Source organism: Portunus trituberculatus, chromosome 10 (genome assembly GCF_017591435.1).
Source record: "Portunus trituberculatus isolate SZX2019 chromosome 10, ASM1759143v1, whole genome shotgun sequence".
Classification (NCBI taxonomy): domain Eukaryota; kingdom Metazoa; phylum Arthropoda; class Malacostraca; order Decapoda; family Portunidae; genus Portunus; species Portunus trituberculatus.
The window spans coordinates 4,303,305-4,321,582 of record NC_059264.1 but is presented as its reverse complement, the minus strand read 5'-3'; the positions used below and the strand labels follow the sequence as shown (position 1 = coordinate 4,321,582).

The 18,278-nt window shown below is 41.2% G+C and overlaps 1 protein-coding gene across 1 annotated transcript in view; it reads right to left on the bottom strand.

The window, feature by feature from the left end:
• LOC123502115 (serine/threonine-protein kinase Nek8-like) overlaps positions 1–17,155 on the bottom strand; it is a 25,001-nt gene extending 7,846 nt beyond the window's left edge. The window contains 20 exon segments of the mRNA XM_045251326.1: positions 349–453; positions 1,481–1,591; positions 2,881–3,055; positions 3,984–4,119; positions 4,802–4,929; positions 4,977–5,112; positions 6,425–6,567; positions 7,307–7,428; positions 7,926–8,027; positions 8,244–8,287; positions 8,290–8,371; positions 8,916–9,057; positions 9,952–10,134; positions 13,058–13,214; positions 13,649–13,856; positions 14,895–14,945; positions 14,947–15,072; positions 15,304–15,404; positions 15,988–16,200; positions 16,676–17,155. Coding sequence (XP_045107261.1) covers positions 349–453; positions 1,481–1,591; positions 2,881–3,055; positions 3,984–4,119; positions 4,802–4,929; positions 4,977–5,112; positions 6,425–6,567; positions 7,307–7,428; positions 7,926–8,027; positions 8,244–8,287; positions 8,290–8,371; positions 8,916–9,057; positions 9,952–10,134; positions 13,058–13,214; positions 13,649–13,856; positions 14,895–14,945; positions 14,947–15,072; positions 15,304–15,404; positions 15,988–16,198 — 2,463 coding nt within the window. The 5' untranslated portion in view covers positions 16,199–16,200; positions 16,676–17,155.
• Between the last annotated feature and the right edge of the window lie 1,123 nt (positions 17,156–18,278).

Genomic DNA, 18,278 nt, shown 5'->3' with positions numbered 1-18,278 from the left:
ATGTTTGTTTTACGTGAATTCTGATTTACGCGATGCCTCTTGGAACACATCTATCGCGTAAATTGAGTTAGAGAGAGAGAGAGAGAGAGAGAGAGAGAGAGAGAGAGAGAGAGAGAGAGAGAGAGAGAGAGAGAGAGAGAGAGAGAGAGAGAGAGAGAGAGAGAGAGAGAGAGAGAGAGAGAAAGAGAGACAGTGACAGAAAGAGAGACAGTGACAGAAAGAGAGACAGTGACAGAAAGAGAGACAGTGACAGAAAGAGAGACAGAGACAGAAAGAGAGACAGAGACAGGAAAAAAAACAGAGAGAACAAAATTACAGCAACACAAACACACACACAAACACACTCACAGTAACAACTTTATTTGCCATTCCCCGCACCAGGACAGGTCGTGAAGTGGACCTGGTGTTTCCTCGACCCAGCTGCCCCTCGTAGTTACGGCCAAATGTTAGTACCTGATGGAGGAGATAGTAGGAGAAGGGTAGGGAAGGGCAGGAGTAGGATAGGGAATAGGATGGGAAAGGATGAGGTGGGTAGAGTAGGATAGGAAAGGCAGGGTAAGTTATGGGAAAAGTAGGGAAGGGATAGGTTATGGGAAGATGATAGGAAGGGAAGGGAAGGAAAGAGACGAGAAGAGAAAAGAAGAGAAGAGAAGGGAAGAGAAGGGAAGGAAAGGGAAGGGCAAGGAAGGAACAAAAAAAGAAGAGAAGGGAAAGGAAGGGAAGAGAAGAGAAGGAAAAGAAAGGAAAGGAAAGAGAAGGGAAGGGAAGGGAAGGGAAGGACAGTGAAGGACAGAGAAAGGTAGGTTATGAGTAGGGCATGGTAGAGTGGGGAAGGATATGGGGAAGGGGAAGGGGTAGGGATAAGAAGAGAAGAGAAGATATGTTTAGTGTGTCGTCTTCATTTCATCTGGTTTTCTTTTTTTTCTTTCTCCTCCTCTTCATCTCCTTCTTTTTATTCCTTCTGTTCTTCCCAGTCCTATTTTTGTTCCTGTTACTGCTTTCATCTTTTTACGCTACTCCTTTCTGTTTTATATATTTTTTGTTGTTTTTCCTTTACTCTACTCTACTCATTTCACCACCAATCATTATATTTCCTATTCTTTCTTAATCATCTTAACTTATCACTTCTCTTTTTCTATCTTATCTTTTATTTCTCAGCCTTTATTTCTCACTTTTATTCTTCATCTAATCATTCATTTCACCCAAACCTTTCCTACAGTATTCTTTCTATTCTTTCCTAATCCTCTTCTAAACTTCCTCTTTCTCTCCCTTACCTTGTACTTCTCTGTCTTTATTTCCCACTTTTTCCCCATCTACTCATTCAATTCACCCAATCAATCAATTAACTTTTTTTCCTAATCCTCATCTAAACTTCTCTTTTTATGCATTATTTTCTGTTCATCAGCCTTAACATCCCTCTAACTTCTCCATCTTCACTTCTCAGCCTGCCTACCTTCCCTCCCAGCCTTCCAGCCCTCACCTGTCCCATCTCAGTCAGTACAGCAGTGTGGGACGGCCCCATTGCCACGTCCACCACACGACACCCAATGCTCCTCACTCTTGTGGCCACCAGTGCCTTTGGGACATCCTTCTGTAGAGAGAGAGAGAGAGTGAGGTGATGGTGGTGGTGGTTAGAGCTTGTGAATTTATGCTTTTTATGTGAGAGGTTATGGAGGTACATAAAAAATCAATACCGAGATGCTAGTATACCTAGAACTTCATTTGGTTGTAGATGGTGGTGGTGATTGTGGTGGTGGTTGGAGCTTGTGAATTTATGCTTTTTATGTGAAAGGTAATGGAAGTACATAAAAATAAATAAATAAATAAATAAACAAAACAAAACTGAGATGCTAATTAACATGACATATCTTTTGGTTGTAGATACGAGAGTGGTGGTGGTGGTGGTGGCTGAAGATTTTGAATTTAGGCTTATCATTATTATCATATGTGGGTTCAGATTGGGGTAACAAAAATGGGATATAAAAAAAGGAGCCATTTAGATGCTAGCACATGGAACAAAATCAAGCAGAGCAAAGTAAACCAGAATAATAATAATAATAATAATAATAATAATAATAATAATAATAATAATAATAATAAAATTAAACCAAACTTAGTAAACCTGACCTAATCTAACCCAACTTTACTCAACCCAACCCAACCCAATCCAATCTCACCTTACCTAATCTAACCCCAACACTCACACACACACACACACACACACACACACACACACATAGAGTAGTGGTTAGCACGCTCGACTCACAATCGAGAGGGCCGGGTTCGAGTCCCGGGAAGCGGCAAGGCAGATGGGCAAGCCTCTTAATGTGTGGCCCCTGTTCACCTAGCAGTAAATAGGTAAGGGATGTAACTGGAGGGGTTGTGGCCTCGCTTTCCCGGTGTGTGGAATGTGTTGTGGTCTCAGTCCTACCCAAAGATCGGTCTATGAGCTCTGAGCTCGCTCCGTAATGGGGAAGACTGGCTGGGTGACTAGCAGGCGACCGAGGTGAATTACACACACACACTTTGAAATTGATAGAAAAAAAGAATTCCAACCTAACCTAAATAAAATGAATAAATAAATAATCAATAATAATAATAATAATAATAATAATAATAATAATAATAATAATAATAATAATAATAATAATAATAATAAACTAACCCAACCTATCCCAACCCAACTCCACCAAAGCTGACCTGACCTAACCTAAACACTCACAAACACCTTGAAATTAAGGGATAAGAAAAAGCCCAACCCAACCCAACACCAAACCTAACCTCACCTCACCCAACCCAACCTAACCTCACCCAACCCAAACACTGCCACAGACCTCTTAACCTCACCTAACCTCACCCAACCCAAACACTGCCACAGACCTTGAAATTGATAGAGAAGAGTCCCGGAGCCTGGTTGAGTCCGAGTTTGTTGTACGTGTTGTTGCCGCAAGCTAAGAGGCCGCCCTGATCTGTCACCAGCAGCGTGCCATCACCACCGCACCGCACGCTGGTCACCACTACCTCTAGGGGCAGCTCGATCTCTGTAGGGTGACACCTGTTGCACGAGAATTAAGTTAGGTTAGGTTAAGCATTTCTTTTTATTTATTTCTTTTTTTTTTTTTTTTTGCTTTTAATTTTCTTTTCTCCTGTTTTGTTATTTTCTTGCTTTTCTTATGCTTTATTTATTTATTTGTAATTTCTTCTTTTCTTCTCTCATTCTATCATTTTTCTTCTTTGTTTTTACATTTTCTTTAATTTTTTTTTATTTCCTCTTTCTTTTCTCTCATTTTATTATTTTCTTACTTTGCTCCTATTATTTTAGCTTACTTCTTTCCTTTCTTTCTTTATTTTCCCTAAACTTTCTTCTTAAATTTTCTCTCTCTCTCAGCTGAAAAATTTGCAAAACGCCAGCAGGTGAATTCATGGGTGCTCTTGTGCGCGAAAATGACTAACTCTGCGTACATGCGTGAGTGTTTCTGTACAAATGCGTGCGTGAGAAGAGACAGAAAAAGAAAGAAATATGAAGAGAAGGAAAAACAGAAAAAAAAGGAGATTCAAACCAAAAGAGGAAGAGAAAAAGAAATAGGAAGAGGAAGAAGAAGGAAAAAGCAGGTTCAAAGCATAAGAGGAGAAGTAAGGAAGAGAAGGAGAAGGAAAAATTGAAAAGGAAAACAAAGCAAAAGGAGATTCAAACTAAGAGAAGAATAGAAAAGGATATGAGAAGAGGAAAAGAAGGAAAAGGAGGGAGATCCAAAGCATGAAAAGGAAAACGGAAGAAAAAGAGGAGAAAAGAAAAAGGAAGAGAAAAAGGAGATTCAAACCATTAGAGAAGGAAAAACAAATGAAAAAAGGAAGAGAAAGAAGAAAAATACAAGACTCAAAAAATAAAGAGAAGAAAGGAAAAGAGAAAAAGCAGAAATTCCGAAATAAAGAACAAAACACAACAAAACAACACGAGACAAGACAAAAACGACAACACCCACGCATCATCCTCTGCTCCGGTGCCCAGCCTGCCTCCCTCACCCCTCCCCCAGGCAAACACCACCCCATCTGCCGCCACCACCACCACATGATGCGACCCACAGCTGATGCCACACACGTCCACCGCCAACAACCGCTCTGCAATGGGGTCAGTGTTGGGGTGACTGTTGGGTTAATAGTGTACGGGTGACGAGATGACTGTATGGATGACTAGAGGGTGAATGTTTAGCAGTGACTGGGTTGGGTGACTGTTAGGTTAGGTAACTATAGGGATGGCTGTGTAGGGTGACTATGGGTGACTCGGGTGACTGTGTTGAGTGACTGTTAGGTTAGGTTAGGTAACTGTATAGAGATGACTGTGTACAAATGACTAGGGTGACTGTTGAGTGACTATGTTAAGGTTAGATTAGGTTAGTTTAGACAACTTGAGTGAACAATAAAATCTTTCTTACATACACACACGCAAACAAGATTTCAAAAACATACACATATGTGTAAAAAAGAAAGGAAAAGAAAAATCTTACATATACACAAACATACACACACTCATACAAACAGTCACACAAATACATGGTAACTCATATACACACACAGTCACAGTGACACACACCAAGTCATATACACACACACACAGTCACACAAGCACACACCAACCCAAGCCAATTCATATACACACACAATCATACTAACTCACCAATAAAAAACAAAACGCTTACATACACACTGTCGCATAAGCACACACCAACTCACCAATGAAAAAAAGAGAGAAAAAAAAACACAGTCACACACACACACACACACACACACACAATGAACTCACCAATGAGCTTCGGTTTGGTGGAGCTGTTCCAGTCGTTGTGCCCCAGACAGCCAAAGGTCCCATCACCACACGTCATCACAATCCCATTATCAGAGGCAAACACTGAGAACCCGTCTCCCGCACATACCCTGGTGATGGCATCACAATCCCATTATCAGAGGCAAACACTGAGAACCCGTCTCCCGCACATACCCTGGTGATGGCCTTCCCCCGCAATGCCTCCACCACCCCTGGCCGCCCCCGCCACACCTCCAGGGCCTCATGTCCCAGCTGGCCCTTCTTCCCCTCACCCCAGGTGTACACTAGGCACTCTGGCAGGGAAAAGAGACAGGGTGAGTTGCTGGGTGTGTGTGTGTGTGTGTGTGTGTGTTTCACTGTTTGATCTGCTGCAGTCTCTGACGAGACAGCCAGACGTTACCCTACGGAACGAGCTCAGAGCTCATTATTTCTGATTTTCGGATAGGCCTGAGACCAGGCACACACCACACACCGGGACAACAAGGTCACAACTCCTTGATTTACATCCCGTACCTACTCACTGCTCGGTGAACAGGGGCTACAGAGGGTGGAGGAGTAGGAGGAATATGCGTGAAAGGAGACACACCCAAATATCTCCACCCGCCGGAGAATCGAACCAGAAATATATAGGGCGGTCCTCTGGCTTGTGAAGCCAGCGCAAGCAGAGTTAAACTAACCACTGAGCTACCGACATGAAAACAATGTGTGTGTGTGTGTGTGTGTGTGTGTGTGTGTGTGTGTGTGTGTGTGTAATTTACCTCGATCGCCTGCTGGTCACCCAGCCAGTCTTCCCCATTACGGAGCAAGCTCAGAGCTCATAGACCGATCTTCGGTTAGGACTGAGACCATAACACACTCCACACACCGGGAAAGCGAGGCCACAACCTCTCGAGTTACATCCCGTACCTATTTAGTGCTAGATGAACAGGGGCCACACATTAAGAGGCTTGCCCATCTGCCTTGCCGCTTCCCGGGACTTGAACCCGGCCCTCTCGATTGTGAGTCGAAGGCAACCACTACACCACGCGTGTGTGTGTGTGTGTGTGTGTGTGTGTGTGTGTGTGTGTGTGTGTGTGTGTGTGTGTGTGTGTGTGTGTGTGTGTGTCAGGGAAAGGAGGCAGGGTGAGTGTTCCTGGGTAGACTGTGTAAATGTAGGTCTTTCTCTATAGTGATAAAATCTTGATATTTATGGTTGTTGCTTAAATGTTATTCTATATTTAATGATAATTAGGTTAAAAATGCAGACAAACCACACAATTAAAATAAACAAGTATGAAAAGCACACAATTCAAATACCTAAAGGAAACACAATTGAAATAGAAAGGCATGAAAACACAATTTAAATAAAAAGACAAATGACACACAATTAAAATAAAAATGACAAAAAAAAAACACAACTGAAATAAAAATGACAAAAAAAACACACAATTGAAATAAAACCCAAACAAATGCAGCATTCAAATAAACAAATACAAAATACACAAAATTCAAACAAAAAAAGAAAAAAACTACAAAAAATCAAATAAAACAAAAAAAGAAAAGAAAGAAATCAACACCACTACTCTTCCTTCCAATCCTACTACCACCACCACCACCACCACCCACCTGAGGTCAACAAAACCACATGTGTGTTTGAGACGGCGACCTCCTTGACCCTGGTCCTGGCCGGCAGCGGGACGGGGTTGATGCTGATGGAGGAGTCGTACACTTTGAGGTGGTACACAACAGAGCGCGGTGGCCGGGAGGACCTGTGGGGTGTGGCAGGGGAGGTAGGGTGGGTTAGGCTGTCACAGGGAGGAAGGAAAGGAGAGAGAAGGATTATATACAGGTGAAGATTGAAGATTTGTTGGGAGAAGGATTATACAGAGATGGAGATTGAAGATTTGTTGATTTGGAGAAAGGGAAGTAAGGAGAAGGATTATATACAGATGCAGAAAGAAGATTTGTTGATTTAACCCATTCAGTACTAGGATGCATTTTTACCATGAGTTTAGTGTATGATTAGACAATTTTATTTACATTATGAACTGTCTATGGAGGTCAAAGATTAATGGCCAGAGTCTTCACTATTTTAATCTCAACTTAAGTTTCTGAAGCTGTATGAAATCACCCAATAGTAAGCAGAATAAATACGAAAATGCATTATGGTATTGAAGAGGTTAAAGAAAGGGAAGGATTAAATAGAGTAATAGGAAGATAGAGAGAGAAATTGTTGATTGATAAAAAGTAAAATAAGATGAGAAAAGATTAAGCAGAAAAATGATGAGATAGGGAGAAAAACTGTTGATTTAATTGAAGTGGGAAAAAATAAAAAATAAATAAAAAAAGACCCACTGAAATGCCAAATAGATTCAGCAGAAAAAAATTCATGAAAGATTAACAATGAACAGAATAAGAGAGAAAGTAGAAGCCTTCATCTCTCATCACAACAGAATAACAGGGAAAGAATGCAAACCTCCATCTCCTACTTGAACACCTTGGCCTCACCTGGACACCTGGGTCTGGCGGGCCACCTCGATGGAGTGCCGCAGCTGCTCGCTCACCTCCTCAGCGTCCATGCCCTCACAGCACACCTGGGCCAGCAGCTCCGGCAGACGCTCGTTCAGCACCTGAGGGAGGAGGAGGTGGCAATGAGCTGAAGTGGTGACGGAAAGGGTAGCAAAATCAGACATGAAGAAAATCAATTCTTTAATAAGTAAATAAATGTATAAAAAGATGAATAAGTATGTAAAGAAATGCACACAGTAGGCAAAGTAATACAAAAATTAGTAAATGAGTTTAGTAAATGGACAGAGTAGATAAATTAATAAGTAAATGAGTCAATAAATTCGTAAATGAATAGATAGAAAATTATATGAAGAAAATATGCAAATAAATAAACAAATAGAATTGAAATATAAATAAATACATAAAAGTGTTAAATCTAACCTAACCTAACATGAAATTATCTCTCCCAACCTAACTTAACCTAACCTAACATAGCCCTAACCTAACCTAACCTAACTAAAACCCAAACTAACCATAACTAACATAACTAAAAATATTCTGAAGTTAACATAACCTATCCTAACTAAATCTAACCTGACCTAAATTTACTTGACCTGACCTCTTCTGCTGTGGGTCTGAACTCCGGGTCACGCTGCAGCAGATCCCGCACCAGCTGCTTGAAGCCTGGGGAATAGTTGCCGCGGATTGGAGCAAATTGACCCTGGGAGTGAAGACAAGGAGGGTAAAAGTAGTTTGCTCTCTCTCTCTCTCTCTCTCTCTTTCTCCTTTCTTTTCAAATTTTTTGGATTTATTTAAGATTTTTTTTCTCACGATTGTCTTTCTATTAATGTTTTCTTTCACCTCTCTCTCTCTCATCTTTCTCTCTTCCTATTACAATTTTTCTGATATTTTTCATCTCTCTCTCTCTCTCTCTCACCTTCATGATTTTGTTGACGAGGGCAGGCAGGTTGGATCCTTCAAGGTCTTCTGCAGGCAGGCCATCTCATACAGGATGCAGCCCAGTGCCCAGATGTCACTCTTCTCATCGTACTCCTTCCCCTCACACTGCCCACACACACACACACACACAAACACAGAGGAGTGAGTTATCATGGTTAGGTTATTGATGTTACTGCCAGTACTATTGTTACATGTGTTCTATTAGTGGTGTTGCTGTTGCTACTGCTACTGCTAGTGTACTGATGTTACTGCCACTATTAAGTTAAGATTATCATAGAAATCTTTCCTTGTTTCTTTAATATAAATTTTCACTATCATATTCAGTATTTCATGTTCAAGAAGGCAGGTTTAATTTTAAGCAAAACTTTATAACGGTTAGAAGTGGTGTATAAATAATAAAAGTTTCATTCCTTTACTTATACTTGTCACAATTACTTCCTTTTACCCGTATTGATATAATTGAACAAACACTTCTTCATTCGTGATGGAAACAAAACTTGCCCAACCTGTGTAACTACTGAAGTGAAGTAAAGTATTTTGAAGGTGTGTTGGGAGCAGGGGTGGCAACCAAACACTGAGGCACCACTGACACACTTTCCCTGAACAGACAGTAACAGTGTACACCCACCCCACACCACACACCACTCACCATCTCGGGGCTGATGTAGTATGGGGTGCCAAGGACAGTGTGGGCGTGCACGGACTGGGTGCTCATCATCTTGCTGATGCCAAAGTCACCCACCTTGACCTGCCCCTCCTTGGTCAGGAAGATATTGGCTGTCTTGAGGTCACTGGCAGGGAGAGAGTCAAAGGGTGAGTCATGTGTATAGAAGACCTAAACCAACCTAACTCTCAGTAAAGCCAAGAGGGAGAGAATGAATCAATTATAGAGAAAACTTAATTTAACCTAACTTTACCAGTGAGGGCACAAGAGTGGGTGATGTGTAGCAAAAAACCTAACCTAATCTAACTTGATGTGTAGAGGTAACTTAACCTAACCTAGTGTAATGTGTCACTGTGAAAGCAAGAAAATGAGTGAGTATAGATCTAAGCTAACTTAACCCAAGCTAACCTAACCAAATCTAACTTGCCCTAGGCTTATCTAATCTAACCAACTAACCTAACCAAATAACCAAACCCAAGATAAACAAATAAAATTAACCTATTCTAACCTCACACCAAACCTAACTCAAGCAAACAAACTAAACCAAACACAACAAACCAAACCTATCCAAACACATCATTGGGAAGAATCACTCAGACAAACTAACCTTATCTAACTGAACAAAAAAACAAAATAAACAAATAAAATCAACCTAAGCTGATCTAACCTCACCCAAAACACAACCCAACCAAATCAATTCAACAAAACCTTCACAAAAACTTAACCAAACCAAACACATCACAGAAAAAACACTAAAATCAACAAACCTTACCGAACTTAACCAAACCTAACCTCACACAAAACACAAATAAACAAATTAAACTCAACAAAACCCTCACAAAAACTTAACCAAACCAAACACATCACAGAGAAAAAACATTAAAATCAACTAACCTAACCTAACCTAACCTCACACAAAACAAATCCTAGTAAACTAAGCAAAAACCCACTAAAAAAATCTCAAAACATTACAAGCAAGCACCAACATCCCCTCCCAAGTCCCCTCGCCCCTTCCCCTCACCGGTGGAGTATGTGGTGGTGGTGCATGTGGGCGATAGCAGCAGTTATCTGGTGGAAGATGGCCAGCACCTCCCTCTCGTCAATGCGCTTCACCCTCTGCGTCAGGTACTGTGCCAGACTCCCTCCGTCAGCGTACTCCATCTCAATGCATAGAATGGTGTCCCTCTCAAAGCTGTCCATGTAACTGCGGGAGGAAAGAGGTATGTTAGGTCTGTCTATCCATTTTTCTACCTATCTACTGGGAAGGAAGGATTAAAGGAAGGAAATATACAGAAAAAGGAGAGAAGGAAGAAAGGAATGATATAGGGAATGAAAAGAATGAAGGAAAAAAGAAGAAAAATGTAAAAGGAAAGGACAAAGAATAGAAAAAAGGAGAGAAGGAAAGTAAAGATTAAAAAGCTCAGGGTACTCCTTCTCAATGCATTAGAATGGTGTCCCTCTCAAAGCTGTCCATGTAACTGCGGGAGGAAAGAGGTATGTTAGGTTTGTCTATCCATTTTTCTACCTATCTACTGGGAAGGAAGGATTAAAGGAAGAAAATAGACAGAAAAAGGAGAGAAGGAAGAAAGGAAAGATATAGGAAATGAAAAGAATGAAGGAAGAAAAAAAAAAATGTAAAAGGAAAGGAGAAAGAAGGATAGAAAAAAAAAGAGAGAAGGAAAACAAAGATTAAAAAGCTCTGTGTCAGGTACTGTGCCAGACTCCCTCCGTCAGTGTTCTCCATCTCAATGCACAGAATAGTGTCCCTCTCAAAGCTGTCCATATAACTGGGGGAGGGTTTTTTTTTTTTTTACGTAGGGAAGAGGGCCAGCCAAGGGCATAAAAAAGAAAGTTAAAAGAAGGCCCACTTGAGCGCTGGCTCTCCAAAGAGTACAAAAGTGCCAAAACCGTCAGCCAGAATTAGGGGAGCAAATGCCTCGATACCTCCCTCTTAAAAGAAGACAAGTTGTAGGAATTTGGAAATACAGATGCAGGGAGGGAGTTCCAGAGTTTACCAGTGAAAGGGATGAATGATTGAGCGTACTGGTTAACTCTTGCATTAGAGAGTTGGACAGAATAGGGATGAGAGGAAGAAGAAAGCCTTGTGCAGCGTGGCCGCAGGAGGAGGGGAGGCATGCAGTTAGCAAGATCAGTAGAACAGTTACCATGAAAATAGCGATAAAATATAGAAAGGGATGCAACATTTCGGCGGTGAGAAAGAGACTGAAGACAGTTAGTCAGAGGAGGGGAGTTGATGAGACGAAGAGCTTTCGATTCCACCCTATCAAGCAAAGCTGTGTGACTGGAACCCCCCCAAACATGCGAAGAGTACTCCATACAGGGACGGATAAGGCCCTTATACAGAGTAAGCAGTTGGAGGGGCGAGACAAACTGTCGGAGACGCCTCAGAACACCTAACTTCATAGAAGCTGTTTTAGCAAGAGATGAGATGTGAAGTTTCCAGTTAAGATTGTGAGGTTGTGGAAGGTTGTGTTGAGTTGATAGATGGAGGAATTGAGTTTTTGAGGCATTGAAAACTACTAGATTTTCTCTGCCCCAATCGGAAATCTTAGAAAGATCTGAAGTCAGGCGTTCCGTGGCGTCCCCGCGTGATCTGTTGATTTCCTGAAGGGTTGGACGTCTCTGAAAGAACGTGGAAAGATGTAGGGTGGTATCATCAGCGTAGGAGTGGATAGGGCAAGAAGTTTGGTTAAGAAGGTCATTAATGAATAATAGAAAGAGAGTGGGTGACAGGACAGAACCCTGAGGAACACCACTATTAATAGGTTTAGGAGAAGAACAGTAGCCGTCTACCACAGCAGCAATAGAGCGGTCAGAAAGGAAACTTGAGATAAAGTTGCAGAGAGAAGGATAGAAGCCGTAGGAGGGCAGTTTTGAAATCAAAGCTTTATGCCAGACTCTATCAAAAGCTTTTGATATGTCTAACGCAACAGCAAAAGTTTCACCAAATCTCTAAAAGAGGATGACCAAGACTCAGTAAGGAAAGCCAGAAGATCACTAGTAGAGCGACCTTGATGGAAGAAGAAAGGGATATGTCAGCTTTGTCTATCCATTTGTCTATCCATTTATCTACCTATCTTCTGTCTATCTACTTATTCATCTATCTATTCCCATACTTGGCTATTATCATCTATTTGTCTCTTTATTCTCTCTTTGATAACATTTTCCTTTCAAAACTTGGGGCAAGAAAGGTAGATGAGATGGGAGATAGTCTGTCTGCCTGTCTGTCTGTTTGTCTATCTACATACATAATCAGTAATCATCACTTCTTTCTCTTTCATTCTACCAAGCCACGAGTCATGACCTTTTCCTCTCTCTCTTTCTCTCCCTCAAAACATTTCTCTCTCAAAACTGTCTATATAGATGAGGGTAAGTAAGGGAGAGAGATGAGAAGTTGTCTATCTGTCTATCTGTCTTTCTATCTATCTATACACCAAATCAACAATTAAGACCTCCTCTCTCCTTCATAACATTTCTCTCTCAAAGCTGTCTATGCAGGTGAGGATAAATAAAGGAGGGAGATGTGAGGTGGTCTGTCTGTCTGTCTGTTTGTCTGTCTGTCTGTCTGTCTGTCTGTCTGTTTGTCTGTCTGTCTAGTCCAAAATTACAAACTCTTTGTCTCCATCTCTCTCTCTCTCTCTTTCTCTTTCTTTATAAAATTTCCTCTCAAAACTCATAACTTACAGCAAAGAAAGGGAGGGTAAAAGAGGTGGTCTAACTATCTATACACTGGCAAGCAATCATGAAATAAACACACACACACGTACACAAAGACACACACACCTTACAATATTGGGACAGTCATACACATAAACACACACACCTTACAATATTGGGACAGTCATACACACAAACACACACACCTTACAATATTGGGACAGTTATACACACACACACACACACACACACACACACACACACACACACACACACACACCTAACAATATTGGGACAGTTATACACACAGACACACACACCTGACAGTATTGGGAGAGTCAAGAACACACACACACACACACACACACGTGAATTACACACACACACACACACACACACACACACACACACACACACACACACACACACACACACACACAAAGACACACCTGACAATATTGGGATGGTCAAGCAGCGCCAGTACGTTGATCTCATTGAGGGACATCTGACGCTCCGAGGCCGAGAGGTCCAACATGTTTATTTCCTTGATCACCACCAGCGCCTCGTCCTTCAGCCGTCGGTACAGCACAGCACTACCAAATGAACCTGAAGTGACAATGAGTGAGTGAGAGAGTGCAGGAACATAAATCAAGTGTATAACATGATAATTAATTAGTGAGTTAGTAAAAATTAGTAGTAAAAGACAGAAAGACAGGAAAAGACTGAAAGAAGGCATAAAAGAACAAAAAAGTTAGTGAAAGAATAACAGATATGAAAAGAAAGTTACCTTACGAATGAATGAGTTAGTAAAGAAAAGAAAGTCAGTAAATAAGTCAGTACAAGAGTAAATTAGTAAATAAATGAAAGTTGGTGAACTGAGGAGGAAAATAAAAAAAATATAAACAGATAAGCAATAACAAAAACAATAGTAATAACAATAATAACAATAATACAACTACACAATACATCCATTACTACAACAAACACTAATACAACAACTAATAACAACCACCACCACCACCACCACCACCACTTCTCACCTTTGCCAATGACCCTAATCTTCTCATATTCACGGTCCAAATCCTTGACACGCTGGTTGGCCCCACTGCCGGCTGTCTTCAGTGCCTCCTTCAGCTTCTGTGGGTTGAAGTACAGCTGGCCCAGAGGTACCTTAGTGGTGGACTCTGGGCCCCAACGCTCCACCTCAACCTCCGCCCCCTGCAGGTCCTTGATCAGCTGCACAGGGATCTGATGAAAGGAGTGAGAGAGTGAAGGAGTGAGGGAGGTGTGAAGTTTTGTGAGAGGGTGAAGGAGTGAAACTTTGTGAGACTGAAGGGGTGAGGGAAGAGTGGTTTTGTGTGAGTGAAGGAGTGAGGGAGACATGAAGTTTGGTGAGAGGGTGAAGGAGTGAAGCTTTGTGAGAGTGAAGGAGTGAGGGAGGCATGAAGTTTTGTGAGAGGGTGAAGAAGTGAAGCTTTGTGAGAGTGAAGGAGTGAGGGAGGAGTGAAGTTTTGTGTGTGAGAGTGAAGGAGTGAGGGAGGAGTGAAGGTTTGTGCGTGAGTGATGGAGTGAAGTTTTGTGTGTGAGAGTGTGAAGGAGTGAGGGAGGAGTGAAGGTTTGTGTGTGAGAGTGATAGAGTGAAGTTTGTGTGTGTGAGAGTGAAGGAGTGAGGAAGGAGTGAAGGTTTGCATGTGACAGTGATGGAGTGAAGTTTTGTGTGAGTGAAGGAGTGAGGGAGAAGTGAAATTTTATGTTTATTAGATACGTAAGTTTGGTCTTGGGTGCTTAAAGGATGTGTAAGTGTGTTTTCAAGAGCATTTTTAGTGGTTTTTGGTGTGTAGATAATTCTTTTAATGTGTATTAGAGTTTTTAAGTGTGTAGTGTAGCTTTGCTTTTGAGAAAGAAATTAAGGAAGAATATCAGTAATTAAGGAATGAAATGAGTGAAATAAGGACTAGCAGAAGTAGGTATGTCAGGGAGTGAAGGAGAAGTTAAGTAGGAAAGTAAGGAAGGATATCAGTTAGGTAAGGAATAAAATGAGTGAAATAAAGACTGGAAGAAGTACATATGTCAGGTAGTAAAGGAGGAGTAAAGGAAATAAGGTGTGTATATCAGAAGTGAAGTAAAAAGTGGCAGTACAAAGTAGGTAAGTCAGTTAGTAAAGAAGTGAAGTAATTTTGTGTTTTTTAGGTCAACATGAAAACTTCACGATAATAATAACCCAACTAAACTAACTTAACTTCACTAAATAACTAAAAGTAACACATCACCACCACCACCACACACCTGCAGCAGCTCAGTGAGGGCAGCACTGATGGCCTGGGCATGCTGTGGGTGGTGGCGGGTGGGCTGCCAGGAAGTCAAGGCGTGGATGCAGCAAAGAGCGGTCCAGGTGTGTGTTGACCAGGCTACTGAAGAACTCCCTCACTGACGCCTGCTGGGAGACTGAGTGCGTACTGACAACCTGAAGGAGGAGGCAAGAGAGGAGGTACTGGGGTGTAGGTGGTGTGTTGGGGTGTTTTTAGGTGTGTGGGTTTGTTTTTAGTGTTTTGCTGAATGTAAATGTGTGTTTTTTGTGTTTTCAGGTGTATAAAAACAAAATAAGAATAAAAAAATATATACATGTATAATAAAATTAAGATCACATGGTGTATGAATTCCCTGGTCACCTGCAAATATCAGTAAAGCTCCTTACCTTCTCACCAGGCCCACACAGGTGAAGCTGCAACTCTGACCCATGGAGCAGCATGGCCATCGACTCCACCTTGCGTCCCGCCAGCCCTCGCCCAACCTCCCCTACAACACACACAAGCAGGTAAATAGATAGATAGATAGATTTTATTAAGCACAAAACATTACTACCATAATATGGTATCAACATTAGTTTGGTCTTAAAATATTTGAAACTGTATGATAATAATGTATGACAAATAATCTCAATTAATACATTGAGAGGAAAAACAGGATGCACACACACACACACACACACACACACACACACACACACACACACACACACACACACAGCAGTATTAAAAAGAGTAGATATAAAAAGATGGACATATCAATTAAAAAAATAATTATTACCAAGCTACTGAGAGGAAAAAGTGACATCCCAAAAATGAGAGAATTTTCTTTATTGTTTTTATTTTTTCCTCCTCAGTCTAGCAAAATAAAAAAAAGAAACACACTTTCTCAAACACAACACCACACTTTCTCAAACACAACACCAGATATATATATATATATATATATATATATATATATATATATATATATATATAGGCAGAGAGAGAGAGAGAGAGAGAGAGAGAGAGAGAGAGAGAGAGAGAGAGAGAGAGAGAGAGAGAGAGAGAGAGCATCCAAACCCATTACCTACCCAGTATATGGTCCAAGGTAGAAGAGTCATACTTGAAAGTGACGAGAATGACAGATGGCAGAGCAGCTTGTGTCACTGCCTCTAAGTGCCTAGCCTTGGACGACACGAGGAGGAGCCGCCAACGCTGCCGCCCCTCACCCCTGTCTGTGCTGGGGGTGGCAAGGCGGCCCGGGGAGGAGGGAGTGACAGGCCCATCCAGACTCGGGGCCATGGCTAGGGCAAATGGGGAAAAAAAAAGGTACTGATGTGTTTATATGATTGGGTTAAGGTTGCCTGGAATTCACTAAATTAGGTTAGGTTAAGTCAGGCTTAGTTTCTTTTGTCAAATTAGTTAGGTTAGATTAGGTTACAGTAAAGTCAGCTAGGTTTGGTTAAGTTCTTTGATTAAGTGAACCCAAGTTAGATTAAGATTAAGTTTTGCTCAATTTAGTTAGGTTAGGTTGATTTATGACCTAAAACGAAAAAGAAAAACTGCACTGATTTATATAAAACACAACAATTCCATTTTGCTTTATATCTTTCTGGATGCATTACAAGTTAATTCTTAGAAAGATATACATATACACACAACCATGACACACACACACACACACACACACACAATCATGACACACACACACACAACCATGACACACACATACATACACACAACCATGACACACGCACACACACACAGACGTAGACTCACCAGTATATCCCACCGCTTCCTTACTGTTCTAGCCATAACTTATTCTCCGCCTCCATTTCTGTCTCTTGTATACAGCATGCATGCACCATTTGTTCCATTTCAAATCTCCATAGGTCAGGTCAGGAATATCTCGGGTCAGGAAGATAATTTTTGCATGTCTTCTAAAATCACTATAACTTTTAATCTTACGTGTCTGTTTCTTCTTTCTTTTTTCCCTTTCTCTAAAACTCATGTGGTGTTTATTTGCCTTTCTCCCATCACTTCTCCACGTGTTTCCTCTAACTGCAGTAGTTTTCTATCATTCCTCCATGTGTTTCCTGTGCTAATTGTAGTTTCCTAGGCACTTCTTTTAACAGTGTCAGGGAGGGAGGGTGAGTTAGTGTCCCTAGCAACGGTTTGTTTACATCTTGGTGGTTGCGTTGCCATGACAAACACCGCCCGTGCTCGTAGCCTCACTGTACCAAAGCGGCGGAGGGAGCGCCACTTCTGTGGGGTGACACTTTCGCTCCTCACAGTTGTCAGTTTTACGTTATTAGGCCTGTGTGTGGGTTATTGGCATTATTCATAGATCCATAATGTTTTTACACACAAACCCCAGATGCGTCTTTGCTCAGTAAAAACAGCTCATTTGAGTTGAACACACACACACACACACACACACACACACTAGTTGAAATGTTAATTAATGCATATAATTGAAGAGGGAGGAGGGTAAACTAAATGTCATGTTCTGACACCTAGTAGATATTACATAGAAAAAAAAAACGCATTGAAAGGGTAAACTAAAGTAAAAAAAATTCTTTACCAAAAGTTTTACCGCTGCCGCGTGCGAAATTTTCCTTGATGATGTACTATAATATACATTCGTAATGGCAATTGATGATCGTGCTTACTCCGGTTAGGATATCAGCTTCATAAATCCTTCTATCTACGAAGTTGAGCAAAGATAACAGACAGAGGCGTAGCAATGGGATAGGCAACAAAGGCAGTTGCTTAGGACCCCGAGCTGGTGAGGGCCCAGAGGGACGGCTGCTATTGGCATATGGACCCGTACCACCATGTCAGAGACACTGTGTCGCTCCTGTCACTTATATGGAGCCGACACAACTTGAAACATCAGACATTAATCCCGCTAATGGGGGCGGGGTTCCACCCACTACTAGCAGCCGGTCCGGCATCCACGGGCAGTCCTTCCTTGTCGACAAGTTATGATAACATGAAGCGAACATATCCCTCTGGACACGCGAAAAAAAAAAAAAAGAGAGAAAAAAAAACGGATGAAGGTGAAAAAAAAATGCACTACAAGTAGGCTATGGATAGAAGACCAAGGTGTTGCAGTTTTTCCTTTCCACTTCAATTCCTTGCTTTATTTATGTATTTATTTTTATTTTTAGTTCAGTTGCATTTTTAACATAGAAGAAAAAAAAATGCACTGCAAGTGGATAATGGATATAAGACTAAGGTGTAGCAAATCTTCCTTTCCACTTCACTTCCTTTTTTTTTTTTTCTTTCTTTCTTTTTACAGCTCAGTTGCATTTTAGCATAAAATTTAAAATTTTGTACATTTTGGTTATGTTTGTTTTACTGTCATCCATATAGTGTG